At 40.6% G+C, this 13,866-nt stretch overlaps 1 protein-coding gene across 1 annotated transcript in view; it reads right to left on the reverse strand.

Moving 5' to 3' along the window:
• LOC125459928 (BTB/POZ domain-containing protein KCTD19-like) overlaps positions 1-13,866 on the reverse strand; it is a 118,733-nt gene that overhangs the window by 14,151 nt on the left and 90,716 nt on the right. Inside the window, 2 exon segments of the mRNA XM_059651529.1 lie at positions 3,964-4,137; positions 10,425-10,815. Coding sequence (XP_059507512.1) covers positions 3,964-4,137; positions 10,425-10,815 — 565 coding nt within the window.

Raw genomic sequence — 13,866 nt, forward strand, 5'->3', positions numbered from 1 at the left:
GTACCACCTATTTTAGTACCACCCGTTAATCCTGCCTTGTAAATTCTCATCCAAATCAATGATTTGGATAACAAACACCAATAGACCCAGCACCAACCCAATGAGGCACGCCATTAGTCACAGACCTCCTGTCCAACAAGCATCCTTCTACCATTCCACCTCTGCTTCCTACCGTCAAGCCAATTGTGTGTCCAGTTTGCCAGCTCTCCCTGGATTCCATGTGATATAACCTTCCAGAGCAGCGTACCCTGTGGAACCTCATCAAAAGCCTTACTGAAATCAATATAGACTAGTACTACCACCCTGCACTCATCAACCTTCCTGGTCACTTCAAAGAACTCTGACAAATTTGTGAGGTACGATCTCCCACTCATGAAGCCATGCTGACCACTTCTAATCAAACCCTGTCTTTCCAAATTCATGTATATCTTATCCCTCAGAATCTTGTCAAGTAACTTACCTGCCACAGATGTTTACCGACCTATAATTCCCAGGTTTTTCTTTGCAGCCCATCTTGAATAAGGGCACAACATTCGCTACCCTCCAGTTTTCAGGGACCTCACCCGTGACTAATGATAATGCAAATGTATTAGCCAGGGCCCTCACAATTTCTTCTCTAGCTTCTTGGATATACCTGGTCAGGACCAGGAGGTTTATCCACCTTCAGACATTCTAATACATTCTAATACTTCCAACACCACCTCTACTGTGATAATGGACTGTCTCCAAGATATTGCCACTCCTCAAATTCCCAAGTCGTCATGTCTTTCTCCACAGTAAATACAGAGGAGAAATTTTCAGTGGGGACCTTGCCCATATCCTGCAGTTCCACACATACATGTCCACTTTAGTCCTTGAGGGGTTCTATTCTATCTCTAGTCATTCTTTTTCCTTTAATACACTTAAAGAATCTCTTTGAATTCACCCTGATCTTCTCAGTCAAAGCTATCTTGTGCCCCCTTTTTGCTCTCCTGATTTCCTTCTTTAGTAAATTCCAGTATCCACCATATACCTTCAGAGATTCCCTTGATCCCAGCTGCCTGTCCCCGAGCATGCCTCCTTTTTTTCAGCCAAAGCCTCAAGATCTTGTCATTGAGAGTTCCCTACTCCTGCCAACTTTGGCATTTCACCCTCACAAGAACACACAGATCTTGAACTCTAGCTATCACACTTTTAAAAGCTTCACACTTGCCAGAGGTTCCTTTGCCTGCAAAGTACTCCAATCAATTCCTGCAAACACCTAATTCCATAATAATTCACCTTGTCCCAATTTAAAACTTGAACCTCTGGACTAGTTTTGTCCTTCTCCATAACTTCGTTAAAATTAATAGAACCATGGTCACTGATCCCAAAGTGATCACCCACTGTCACCTCAGTCACCGTCCTGCCCTATTTCCCAAGACTAGGTCGGGTTCTGCCCCTTCCCAAGTAGGACCCTCAGTATACTGCTTGAGAAAACTTTCCAAAACACATTTAACAAATTTCACCCCATCTAAGTCCTTAACACTATGGTAGTCCCAGTCTACGTTAGGAAAATTAAAATTCTCCACTATGACAAACCTATTTCTCCTGCAAATCTCCACAATTGCCCTCCATATTTGTTCCTCTAATTCCTGTTGACTAGTACAACCCCAATAATAGCATCCCCTTCCTATTTCTTAGCTCCACCTACAAAGCCTCACTAGATGATTCCTCAGTTATTTCATCTTTGACTACAGCTGTGATACTCCTCTTAATCAAAAATGCAACTCTCCTCTTTCCTCCACCCCGTCCCACCTAAAACAGCTGTACCCTGGCATGTTAAGGTGCCAGTCCTGTCCCTCCCTTAACCATGTTTCTGTAATGGCTATGATATCCCAGCCCCACATACCTGTCCACACCCTGAGTTCATCAGCCTTACCTATCAGCCCTCTTGCATTGAAATAGAAGCAATTTAATCCAACAGGTATTCCTTGCTCCCTGTTCTGTTCTAGCCTGGCCTGTCTCTTCAACCTGCTGTTTCCGATTACTGTGTCTCCTTCCAGCCTCACACTTGCCTCCCTGCAGTTAAGGATGCCACACCCCTGCCAAGCTAGTTTAAACCATCCCTTACAGGACTAGCAAATCTGCCCACCAGGATACTGGTTCCCCTCCAGTTCAGATGCAACAGAATCATAGGATGACATAGCATAAAATGAGACACTGTAGCAATCTCGATTATATCAGCTCTATTGATATCGCAACTATGGCCTTTCCTGTAGCGCTGAAGGCTTTTCCCCTTTCAACTATTTCTCCAATTACCGTTTGAAAATTTTTGTCTAATCTACTGGGTCCCTTTAAAAACCATTACAAATCAGTGTATAAAATTAATGTCTTCATCTGACCTTATTCTTTTGTCTCAAGTATCTTAAAATGTTATCCTGTTTCTGATCATTCTGCTACTGCTATTTGCTCTGATCAAAATCATTCACAATTTTGAACACTTCTATAATTATCACAGGCCAGCAGTGGGTCGGTGGTAAGCTTTGATGCCTCACAGCACCAGGGACCCAGATTCAATTCCACTCTCAGGCAACCGTGTGGAGTTTGCACATTGTCCCCATACCTGCATGACTTTCCTCCCACAGTCAAAAGATGTGCAGGTTAGGTGGATTGGCCATGCTAAATTGCCCAAAATGCCTAGGTGGATTAGCCATGGGAAATGCAGGGTTATAAGGATAGGGTAGTGGGGGCGGGTCTGGATGGGACGCTCTTTGGAGGGTTTGTGCAGATCCGAAGGGCCATATGGCCCAATCCACATCATGAAAATTCTACGATTCTATTAAATCTCCTCTTCACCTTCTGTTCCATACTTATAAAATGTAACATTTTATCTACCTTGTTAGCCTTTTAAATAAAAAAACAGGAAAGATAATTATTATAATCATTAGCCTTTATTTTAATAAGAGTAAAATGAACATTTTAAAGTTGGCCTTTTCAGAGTCATTCCTTACATTGATCAAATAACCAAACAATGAATATTATAGCTGACTTTGTATAATCTGTGCTGGTGTGGCTAGTTATCATTCCACTAGAGTGTTTTTGCTTTAGTTTCACCATCAGATCTTTAATGTCTGTACTCTTTTGGTTGGAACACAACCCGTTCTATACTAAGAACACTGCTTAATTTCTTGATAGCCGATGTCTGAAACAAGTTCGAGGATTACTAATTGGATTTGATCAAGTAAAGCCCCAACTTTTGAATTACTTACATGCTATTTGAATCATATGGTGGTGTCATAAAGTCATAGAGAAATACGTCACAGAAACAGACCCTTTGCTCCAATTTATCCATGCTGACCAGATATCCTAACTTAATCTAATCCCATTTGCCAGCATTTGTCCCACATCCCTCTAAAACCTTCCTATTCACATACCCATCCAGATGCCTTTTAAGTGTTGTAATTGTACCAGCCTCCACCACTTCCTCTGACAGCTCATTCCGTACATGCAACACACACTGCATGAAAATACTGACACTCTTAGGTCCCTTTTAAATCTTTCCCCTCTCACCTTAAACTTATACCCTCTAATTTTGGACTCCCTACCCAGGTGAAAAGACCATGACTATTTACCCTATTCATACCCCTCATGATTTTATAAACTTCTATAAGGTCACCCCTCAGGCTCCATCGCTCTAACGAATATAGTCTCTCCATAGAGCCCCAAATCTCTGACCCTGGCAACATCCTTGTGAATCTTTTCAGAACTCTTCAGAGTTTCACAATATCTTTCCTACAGCGAGGAGACCAGAAGTGATCACAGTATTCCAAGAGTGGCCTAACCAGTCATTTAACAAACTTCAGAAAATGCCTTCAGAATGCAGTACAATCTGTCAAGCTATGAATAATGAGACAGTTGCTTATGTGAATCAAGAGTTTATAACTTATCATCAAATTTGATTCTTCAAATCAAAACTATTAATTTTCTGTCCACAATGTGAGAGTCATAAAGTACCTATGTCAGTAGATGGCTTCATGTATAACACACTATCTGTGTAAAAGACAGAGTATCCATCATTTCCTAGCAGGAGAGGATGGTGAACTTTTATGATAAATCCAGAGTTCTGTGACCAACCACCAAAATCATTATGATCCATTGTCTTATTGAATCGTTTTCCTACAATAAAAAAATTCATACATTATAAATCATGCATAGGAAACAAAATATTTACTATTATAAATTGCTATTTAAATGTCTGCTATGGCAGCACTGTCAATATCAGGGAATTACTGGTAACTGAGTGAACAACTATGCAATGTTGCCATGATTTCAATATACAAAGTCAGCAGAGGAAAAATCCTCATAACAGAACTTAGAATTGTGTTCCAGTTTAGTTTTTAAATTCATAAAAGGTAATATTATGTCTCCCTTGCGAGAACCTTTCCAATGACCTACGACATTGGTGGCAAAGAAAACTTCAGTACCTTTAATGAGTTAATGATTTAAACAGAAAAACCTAGTTCATGCTGCTGCATACTTTCTAAAGTTAGATGGATCTAGGCTGTCCCATATCATCTTAAAGCACTTGCTTCTGTGTACGTTGGCAGAACAGATGAGCACAGTCAACTAACATCACTACAGCAAGTTAGAATGCCCACAGATCAAGAAAATAAAAGTTCCCAAACACCTTTATATGGGGACCCGTCACAGGAAGTTTCTAAAAAAAATAAAATGGTGCAAATATGACATTCAAATTAAAACCGTTTTGGACACACAAATACAAACTTAAACAATGTTTTGCTACTAAATGTACACTATTCCTATGCTATCATAACACTATCTTTAATATTATTAGAATTGTACTTTTTTGCTTATATAAATATAAATCACATACAACAGTAAATTCCATTCACCGGAAGACAATATTTCCCAAACAAAAAGAATGGCTTTAGTTGATTGTACACTTGTAGTTTATGGATTTTATGATTTTCATGCATGCTACTCACTTAATTTTCTGAAGGGAAATGAACTTTAAATCATAATTTTCTCAATTAATTATTTTTAATCATAAGTAGTTCACCATAGCATCAGCAGAGGCTTTATTTATCTTGAAGTCTTTCTTCTGCAGATATAAAGTAAGCAGTTGAACTTTATTCTACTGAAGTTCCCATTTTTCTATTACTTATTCTATTAGGCGCTATTACAGCCATTCTTTATGTATTTCCACGGAAAACATAGGCTTGTATTTAAGATGCTAAAAAGTTAATTTAAAGGGGAATTGTAGGCAAACGCAGATACTATAGAAGGTTAGAATATTTGCAGGAAATTTCCAAAAACTTGGTCCATAGAAGAACGCACAAAGATAGATTATGAAGAACTTTCTGGGGCATGTCATAAGTATTAAATGAGAGTTTTGCATTGGATGGACAGTCTTGTAGTTCAATGTGTAGCACCTCACTTCTTAGCCAGAAGCTCTCAGCTTGAGTCTGACTCGAGGATAATAAGCTTATCCAACAGTCAAACTGATTAATTATCAACCTGCAAATCCTTCTAACATATGCCAGGTGCTAAGGGTGACACAAGTTCCTAGTTATCCATAAAAGGAAGAAAATTGGATTCCCTAGCATAACTATTTATTGCTATAATATGGAAACACAGAGCAGAGGAGCAGGAGTAGGACATTTGAGCCTTGAGTCTACTCAATCATTCAATATAATCACGGCTGATCATCCAATTCAGTAGTCTGTTCTCCATTTTTCTAATATCCTTTGATGCCCTTAGCCCTAAGAAATATATCTAACTCCTTCTTGAAAACTGAGAAATGAACTGGAATTGGGCCACCAAGAAGTTTCCTTCTGATATTGGGGGCAGGGTGGGGGGATAACTTGACAATAGTGACTTCTGAAATATATGTGAAAACATTAGCATCGTGGTCATGAATACTAAAACAGATAATATGCATGTAATTTTCACTAAGAATTGTATGCCAAGACTCTGTTGTTCTGATGACCCCATATGGAAAAAGCTTATATTTTCTTTGGCCTTAATAGGACTTCACGTTAAAGTGATCGGAGATTATTCTATAAGTGTTAATTGATTTCCTGATTATGTTAATACCAGTTTCCATGAAATACTTACAAGTTCTCTTGTAAGGGCTAAGAGGCAAAGCATACGTAGGAAATTATTTTCAGTGGGGTTGGGTCAACCAGTGTTTCTTGTTTGGTCATTCGGAACACAAGAATTTGTGTAAAGAACGAACAAGCAAGTTTCTCTCTGAATGGAATCATTCTCTGTTTGGTGTCTTTGAACAGTTTCTGATGTTGAAGCAGGTCTCTGAGAATAAAGAGACTGGAAGCTGAATATCCCCATTTTCAGTCAGAAGTGTTTTTTTCCAGCAAGATTCATGGTGTCCAGTCCATTCATTTCTCACAGCAACTTTCCTCATACAATCTTCCATTTTCACCTCATCAATTATGTAACTACACCAAAAGGTTAAGAACATAGAACATAGAAAAGTACAGCACAGTACAGACCCTTCGGCCCACGATGTTGTGCCGTGGAATGATCCTAATCCAAAAATAAAATAACCTAACCTACATTCCCCTCAATTCATAGCTATCCATGTGCATATCCAGCAGTCGCTTAAATGTCACTAATGACTCCGCTTCCACGGCTACCACTGGTAAGCTATTCCATGCGCTCACAACTCTCTGGGTGAAGAACCTCCCTCTGACGTCTCCTCTATACCTTCCTCCTAACACCTTAAAACTATGACCCCTCGTGGCAGTCAATCCTGCCCTGAGGAAAAGTCTCTGGCTATCGACTCTATCCATGCCTCTCATTACCTTGTACACCTCGATCAGGTCACCTCTCTTCCTCCTTCTCTCCAGAGAGAAAAGTCCGAGCTCAGTCAACCTCTCCTCGTAAGACAAGCCCTCCAGTCCAGGCAGCATCCTGGTAAACCTTCTTAGCACCCTCTCCAAAGCCTCCACATCTTTCCTATAATAGGGCGACCAGAACTGGACACAATATTCCAAGTGTGGTCTCACCAGGGTTTTGTAGAACTGCAGCATAACCTCGCGGCTCTTAAACTCGATCCCCCTGTTAATGAAAGCCAAAACACCATATGCTTTCTTAACAACCTTATCCACCTGGGAGGCAACTTTGAGGGAGCTACGCACTTGAACACCAAGATCCCGCTGTTCCTCCACACTGGCGAGAATCCTGCCTTTAATCCTATATTCAGCATTTAAGTTCGACCTTCCAAAATTTATCACTTCACATTTATCCAGGTTGAACTCCATCTGCCATTTCTCAGCCCAGCTCTGCATTCTAACAATGTCTTGCTGAAGCCTGCAATAGCCCTCGATACTATCAACGGCACCTCCAACCTTTGTGTCATCAGCAAACATACTAACCCACCCCTCAACCTCCTCATCCAAGTCATTTATAAAAACTACAAAGAGCAGAGGCCCAAGAACAGAGCCCTGTGGGACACCACTCAGCACCGACCTCCAGGCAGAATACTTACCATCTACAACCACTCTCTGCCAACCAATTCTGAATCCAGACAGCCCAATCACCCTGTATCCCATACCTCCTGACTTTATGAATGAGCCTGCCGTGGGGAACCTTATCAAATGCCTTGCTGAAGTCAATGTACACCACATCCACTGCTCGACCCTCGTCAACCTGTCTTGTGACTTCCTCAAAGAACTCAATAAGATTTGTAAGGCATGACCTGCCCCTCACAAAGGCATGCTGACTCCTTTTAATCATGCTAAGCTTTTCCAAATAGTCATAAATCCTATCCCTCAGAATTCTTTCAAAAACCTTGCTGAGCTCAAACGTAAGACTGACTGGTCTGTAATTTCCAGGGATTTCCCTATTCCCTTTCTTGAAAAGAGGAACAATATTTGCCTCCCTCCAATCTTCCGGTACGACTCCCGTGGAGAGTGAGGAAGCAAAGATCTTCACCAACGGCTTAGCAACCTCCTTTCTTGCTTCCCGGAGCAACCTAGGATAAATCCAGCTATCTTTTCACTATTACATCACACTCACGGGGCCACCACTAACTCTGTCATTACACATGCCTATCATCAAGGCTCATGAAATACAACTCCCACTATTGTATGCATTGTGTCCGCTCAACAGCTTTCACCCAAGAATACTCACCCTTCTTTGCTCTTCCCATTTACTCACTGGGCATACCTCACCACCTTTTTTGCTCAGCATCACCCCAATAGTTCTTCTGTCCACTTCCATTATTCTCAATTCCTTCCTTTATTTCAATAAAGGAATAGGGTGGTGACAGCAAGAATCCAATGGGAGAAGTCACACACAGGATTCCCCATAAGTTTCCTCCCAGGACATTCGAGAGATGCAACCCCCTTCCACCTCAACTCCTATTTGCAATGTCAACTCATGTAGACGTTCTATATGAGATAGATGAGCTTGTGTCAGAGTAGCACTCTTCCAGCAGACCTGGGCCCTCTAAGAGCAAAAGTTGCCAGCTGTGACCACCCAAGTCTTCCCAGGCCAATTAGAGAGCAGGCTCTCTCCACCCAGCTGTGGATGTCAGACATGCATTTAGTGGCTGGGAAAAGAAAAAAAATTGCATGGCACAGGTGACAAATAATTGTGAAAATCTTTGCACTTTTGTAAATATAAATGCAGTTTATTGTTAAAACGTCTGTTGTGGTGTCTTTGTCTCTGTTGGACCTGTTTAAGTCATGTTCAAGAGATGGATGAGCTGCCTTTTCGGACATTCCAAGAATAGAAGATATTGTAATGGCCAGGCATAGCTCATCTTTCACAAGCAACCAACTCCATGTAGTATCAGATGTCAGGAGCTTTTCACCATGTTGCTGCTTGTACAGCCAAAGCATAGAACTTAACTGCAGACAAAATCAGAATCATGATCCTTGAGCTGTGATATCAGCCCACGGTGTATAAAACTAGTTTTGCTTTGGGATCAGACTTCTCCAGAATTACTGTCAGCTGGGATCATAACACATGCTAAATTTTCAATTTGAAATGCAAATAATGGCACAGAAACTCTTTTTAACCTGTGTTTAATTCTTTCATGGGACTTAGGTGTTGATAGCAAGGCCAGCATTTGCTGTCCATTCCTAATTGCCCTTGATCTGTGTATTTTGTTAGACCATTTCAGAGGGCAGTTAAGGGGCAAACATATTGCTATTGGTCTGGACCAGCAAGAATAGCAGATTTCCTTTTGTAAAGAGCATTAGTAAACCAGATGTTTTTATATCACGGGGGAAACAAGAACAGAAATTGCTGGTGAAACTCAACAGATCTGGTAGCATATGTGGGCAGAATTCAGAGTTAACATTTTGATTCTGGTGACTCTTCAGGAGATCTGGTTTGTTTTAGACATCCAGCATCGACAGTTGTTTGTCTTATGATAGTTAATAAGAGTAGCTTTCAATTCTAGATTTTACCAATTTAATTGAAATTTCACCAGCTGCCAAGTGACAAGATTAGCACCTGTGACACCAAAAGTAATAGCCCAGGCCTCTGGATTATTAGCTGAGATATTACAACTATACCAGCCCATAAAAATGTGTACTGTATCTTCACCTTCAGTCATTTGAAAAATTATGCTGACAATAATGCGGAAACCACTCATTTCATCTTGACAGACATCTTGATGCTAACAATCATGTGCAATGTTAAAAAGTCTTAGAATGGTACAAAGAACAGTAAATCACATTCCTGATTCATGAGATGAGTAACGCCATTGTAAAACTATATTAATCATTTTTTCAAAATCTCTAATATTGAATCTTTCATAAATCTTAGTAATTATTTCTCTACTAATGTAAATAATAAATATTAAATAATTAAATTTTATATAATTATTTATATAAATAATGCTAAATAAAGTTCTACCAAAGAATATCTGTATTTGTAATTATATCCTATTTTGCATTTTTGTTCACGGTCATGACTATAAAGTAGTTCAATCAGCCAGACTGAAAAAGGAATAAACTGTTGTAAAAGTTAGGACAGGGAAGCATGTTGTTAACATCTTCTGACTACTCCAATTCACATAACACATTGAATTGTTTTTACCGCACAATTAAGTTCACACTAAAAAGTTTACGTGTTGGTTAGCTCAATTGGCTGGATCGCTGATTTCCAAAGCAGATTGATGCCAACAAGCACAGGTTCCCACATCAATTCCCACATCAGCTGAGGTCACTCTGAAGGTCCTCCATTCTCACTACACATATGGTGGCCCTCGCGTTAAATTCACCACCAGTCAAATCTCTCGAATATAGAGCAGACAATGGAGACTTCCATTGTATAAGCAATAAACTGGTGGCTAAATACACAGTTTCTTACCTGAACTGGAAAATCAAATGTTTCCAAAATGTCATTTCTTTACAAGGGAAGATGAGAAAGTCAATCTACTATTAAATGTGGATGAAATAATTTACCTTTAGAACCAGCAGTCGGCAAAAATGCAACTTTCTCCATATTGTTATTCTTCCATCCCTTAACCAGAGATATTAACTTGTCCACTGATGTAATTATTTCAGTCTGTCCATTATGATGTGGCTTGACTGCTTTTTTTCTGGGTGGACTTTCTGAATCGTCAAAACCTACATCATCGCTTGAAGTACACAAATCTTCAGCCACCTGCTTTTCTCCAGCACAAAACGTATTTAATTTACTTTTCTTTGCTTTCTGAGGTGAAATAGTTGTGCTGCAATTTTTAGGAGCTGAACTCATGGTCATGTTTCGTGTCTGAGGAACTGGCTTATTGCTGCAGTTCCAACTGGTCATTCTGCATTGATCTATTTCAGTAACAGTATTGTTTGTATGTTCCTAGGAGATCAAACAGTTAATTATTTTAGTCATTTAACATAAAGAATGCATTTAAATTCATATAAATTGTGTTGTGATGTAACTAACTATATCAGGTTCAAAGTATCATTTTTATAAGGGTTCTTCTTGAGATGTCTCAAAAGGCTACATTTTGATTTTCAGGGACTACATTTTCATTCTCATTAATTCTTTCATTAGATTAGATGCAGTCAGGAGGTAATATCAACTTTTGCAATGTGAAGACATATTGGGTATTTGGACTCCAAAACAGTAAGAATGGAATTCATGAATATCCTCAATAATTGTCAATTGTCCATTAAATGTAAAGCCACAACACACAAGGAAAACTTAAATTTTCTAGACACTATAATGGGCTTTACACAGGATTTTATCACACAATCACTGCATTTACAGTCTTTTAAAAAAAAATTTTGGCATTATAAGTTTTAAAAAACTAAATAATTCAGGGTTCTGGTAAATCTTTGCAACAAAAGCACATTAATTTGCAAGGAGTCCATTACCTGACTTGAAATTTGCTTGGTTCCCAGTTAACTATGTATTCCTTTGAGACCAGTCTCCCCACATCAGCCTCTTTCCTTCTCCCCTTTGTAACCACTTGATTCTCCACGCCATTCCTTTTGTAGCCACTGGCTACTTTCACCATTTCACAGACACATTCTTCTCCCCTTCCCCTTTCTAGCCTCCCATTTCTTACTTTATATGTCCAGCAGTTTGCTGTTTACATGGCCCCTCCCAACAGCTCTCTCCTCAGTGCAGTCTCACATATCCCAGGCCTCGTGCTGGAAACCTGCTACCCCCAGTCCTTTCCCAGTAGATATCCATTCTAGCCCCTCATGCCTCACTCCGAAAACCTGCTTGGCCCCTAAGCCTCTCCCCACAAATCCATTTCTACCTGCCTCACCATTTAGACCTGCTACTCCATGCCATTCTTAGCAGGTGCAGAATCTACCCCCTCAGGTCTCATCCCCTGAATCCACTCTCCCCCCACCACAGGTCTTGCCTAGCAGATACAGACTCCACCCCCTCAGGCCTCAACCTGCAGATCTGCTTTGCAGACGCACAACCGACCTCCTCTGTCCTCACAACGCACATCATCTTTCCTGTCCCTTCAGGCCTCATTTGACCAATCCACTCACCCCAGACCTTGACTGGGTGTACGTTCTGCACATACCCCTCCCCAACTCATCCCTCACCCAACACTCTCATTACCCCAAGGCTTCATCCCACAGACCTCCATCTGCAGCTTCAGGAGTGATTTTGCCCACCTCACCCAGTATTTTGGGTGCTGAGTTGAGTGTGTTTTGGTAGGTTTAAATTGAAAGTAAAAGTAAAATCACTTTGTAACATAATGAAACAATGCACCTTATGTCTTAAAGTAACATTCAATTACAGTAGAACTTTATTAATAATTTGCATATAAACATGGCCCTGATGGGCTACATCCTAGAGTTCTGAGGGAGGTGGCTGAGGAAATAGCGGAGGCTTTGGTTGTGATCTTTCAAAAGTCACTGGAGTCTGGGAAAATCCCAGATGATTGGAAAATTGCTGTTGTAACCCCCTTGTTTAAGAAAGGATCAAGACAAAAGATGGAAAATTATAGGCCAATTAGCCTAACCCCAGTTGTTGGTAAAATTCTAGAATCCATTGTTAAGGATGAGATTTCTAAATTCTTGGAAATGCAGGGTCGGGTTAAATAAAGTCAGCATGGATTTAGTAAGAGGAGGCCGTGCCTGACAAACCTGTTAGAATTCTTTGAAGAGGTAACAGGTAGGTTAGACCAGGGAAACCCAGTGGATGTTATCTATCTAGACTTCCAAAAGGCCTTTAATAAGGTGCCACATGGGAGGCTGCTAAGTAAGGTGAGGGCACATGGTGTTCGAGGTGAGCTACTGACTTGGATTGAGGATTGGCTGTCTGATAGGAGACAGAGAGTTGGGATAAAAGGCTCTTTTTTGGAATGGCAACCGGTGACAAGTGGTGTCCTGCAGGGTTCAGTGTTGGGGCTGCAGCTGTTCACTTTATATATTAATGATCTGGGTGAAGGGACTGGGGGCATTCTGGCAAAGTTTGCCGATGATACAAAGATAGGTGGACAGGCAGGTAGTACTGAGGAGGTGGGGAGGCTGCACAAAGATTTAGACAGTTTAGGAGAGTGGTCCAGAAAATGGCTGATGAAATTCAATGTGAGCAAACGTGAGGTTTTGCACTTTGGGAAAAAGAATACAGGCATGGACTATTTTGTAAACGGCGAGAAAATTCATAAAGCAGCAGTACAAAGGGATCTGGGAGTGTTAGTCCAGGATTCTCTAAAGGTTAACTTTCAGGTAAAGTCCATGATTAAGAAAGCGAATGTAATGTTGTCGTTTATCTCAAGAGGGTTGGAATATAAAAGCAGTGATGTGCTTCTGAGACTTTATAAAGCTCTAGTTAGGCCCCATTTAGAATACGGTGTTCAATTTTGGGCCCCACACCTCAGGAAGGACATACTGGCGCTGGAGCGTGTCCAGCGGAGAGTCACACGGATGATCCCTGGAATGGTAGGTTTAACGGACGATGAACGGCTAAGAATCCTGGGATTGTATTCATTTGAGTTTAGAAGGTTGAGGGGAGATCTAATAAAAACTTACAAGATAATGTATAGCTTAGAAAGGGCGGACACTGGGAAGTTGTTTCCATTAGGTAGGGAGACTAGAACCTGTGGGCACAGCCTTAGAATTAGAGGGGGTAAATTTAAAACGGAAATGAGGAGACATTTCTTCAGCCCAAGAGTGATGGGCCTGTGGAATTCATTGCCACGGAGCGCAGTGGAAGCTGGGAATTTAAATGACTTCAAGGCAGAGATTGATAAATTCTTGATCTCACAAGGAATCAAGGGCTACAGGGAGTGTGCAGGGAAGTAGAGTTGAAATGCCCATCAGCCACGATTAAATGGCAGAGTGGACGCGATGGGCCGAATGGCCTTACTTCCACTCCTATGTCTTACGGTCTTATGTCACTACTTCACAGTCATGACAAAGGTGAATGCTATTA

Source organism: Stegostoma tigrinum, chromosome 16 (assembly GCF_030684315.1).
Source record: "Stegostoma tigrinum isolate sSteTig4 chromosome 16, sSteTig4.hap1, whole genome shotgun sequence".
NCBI classification, from domain to species: Eukaryota; Metazoa; Chordata; class Chondrichthyes; order Orectolobiformes; family Stegostomatidae; genus Stegostoma; species Stegostoma tigrinum.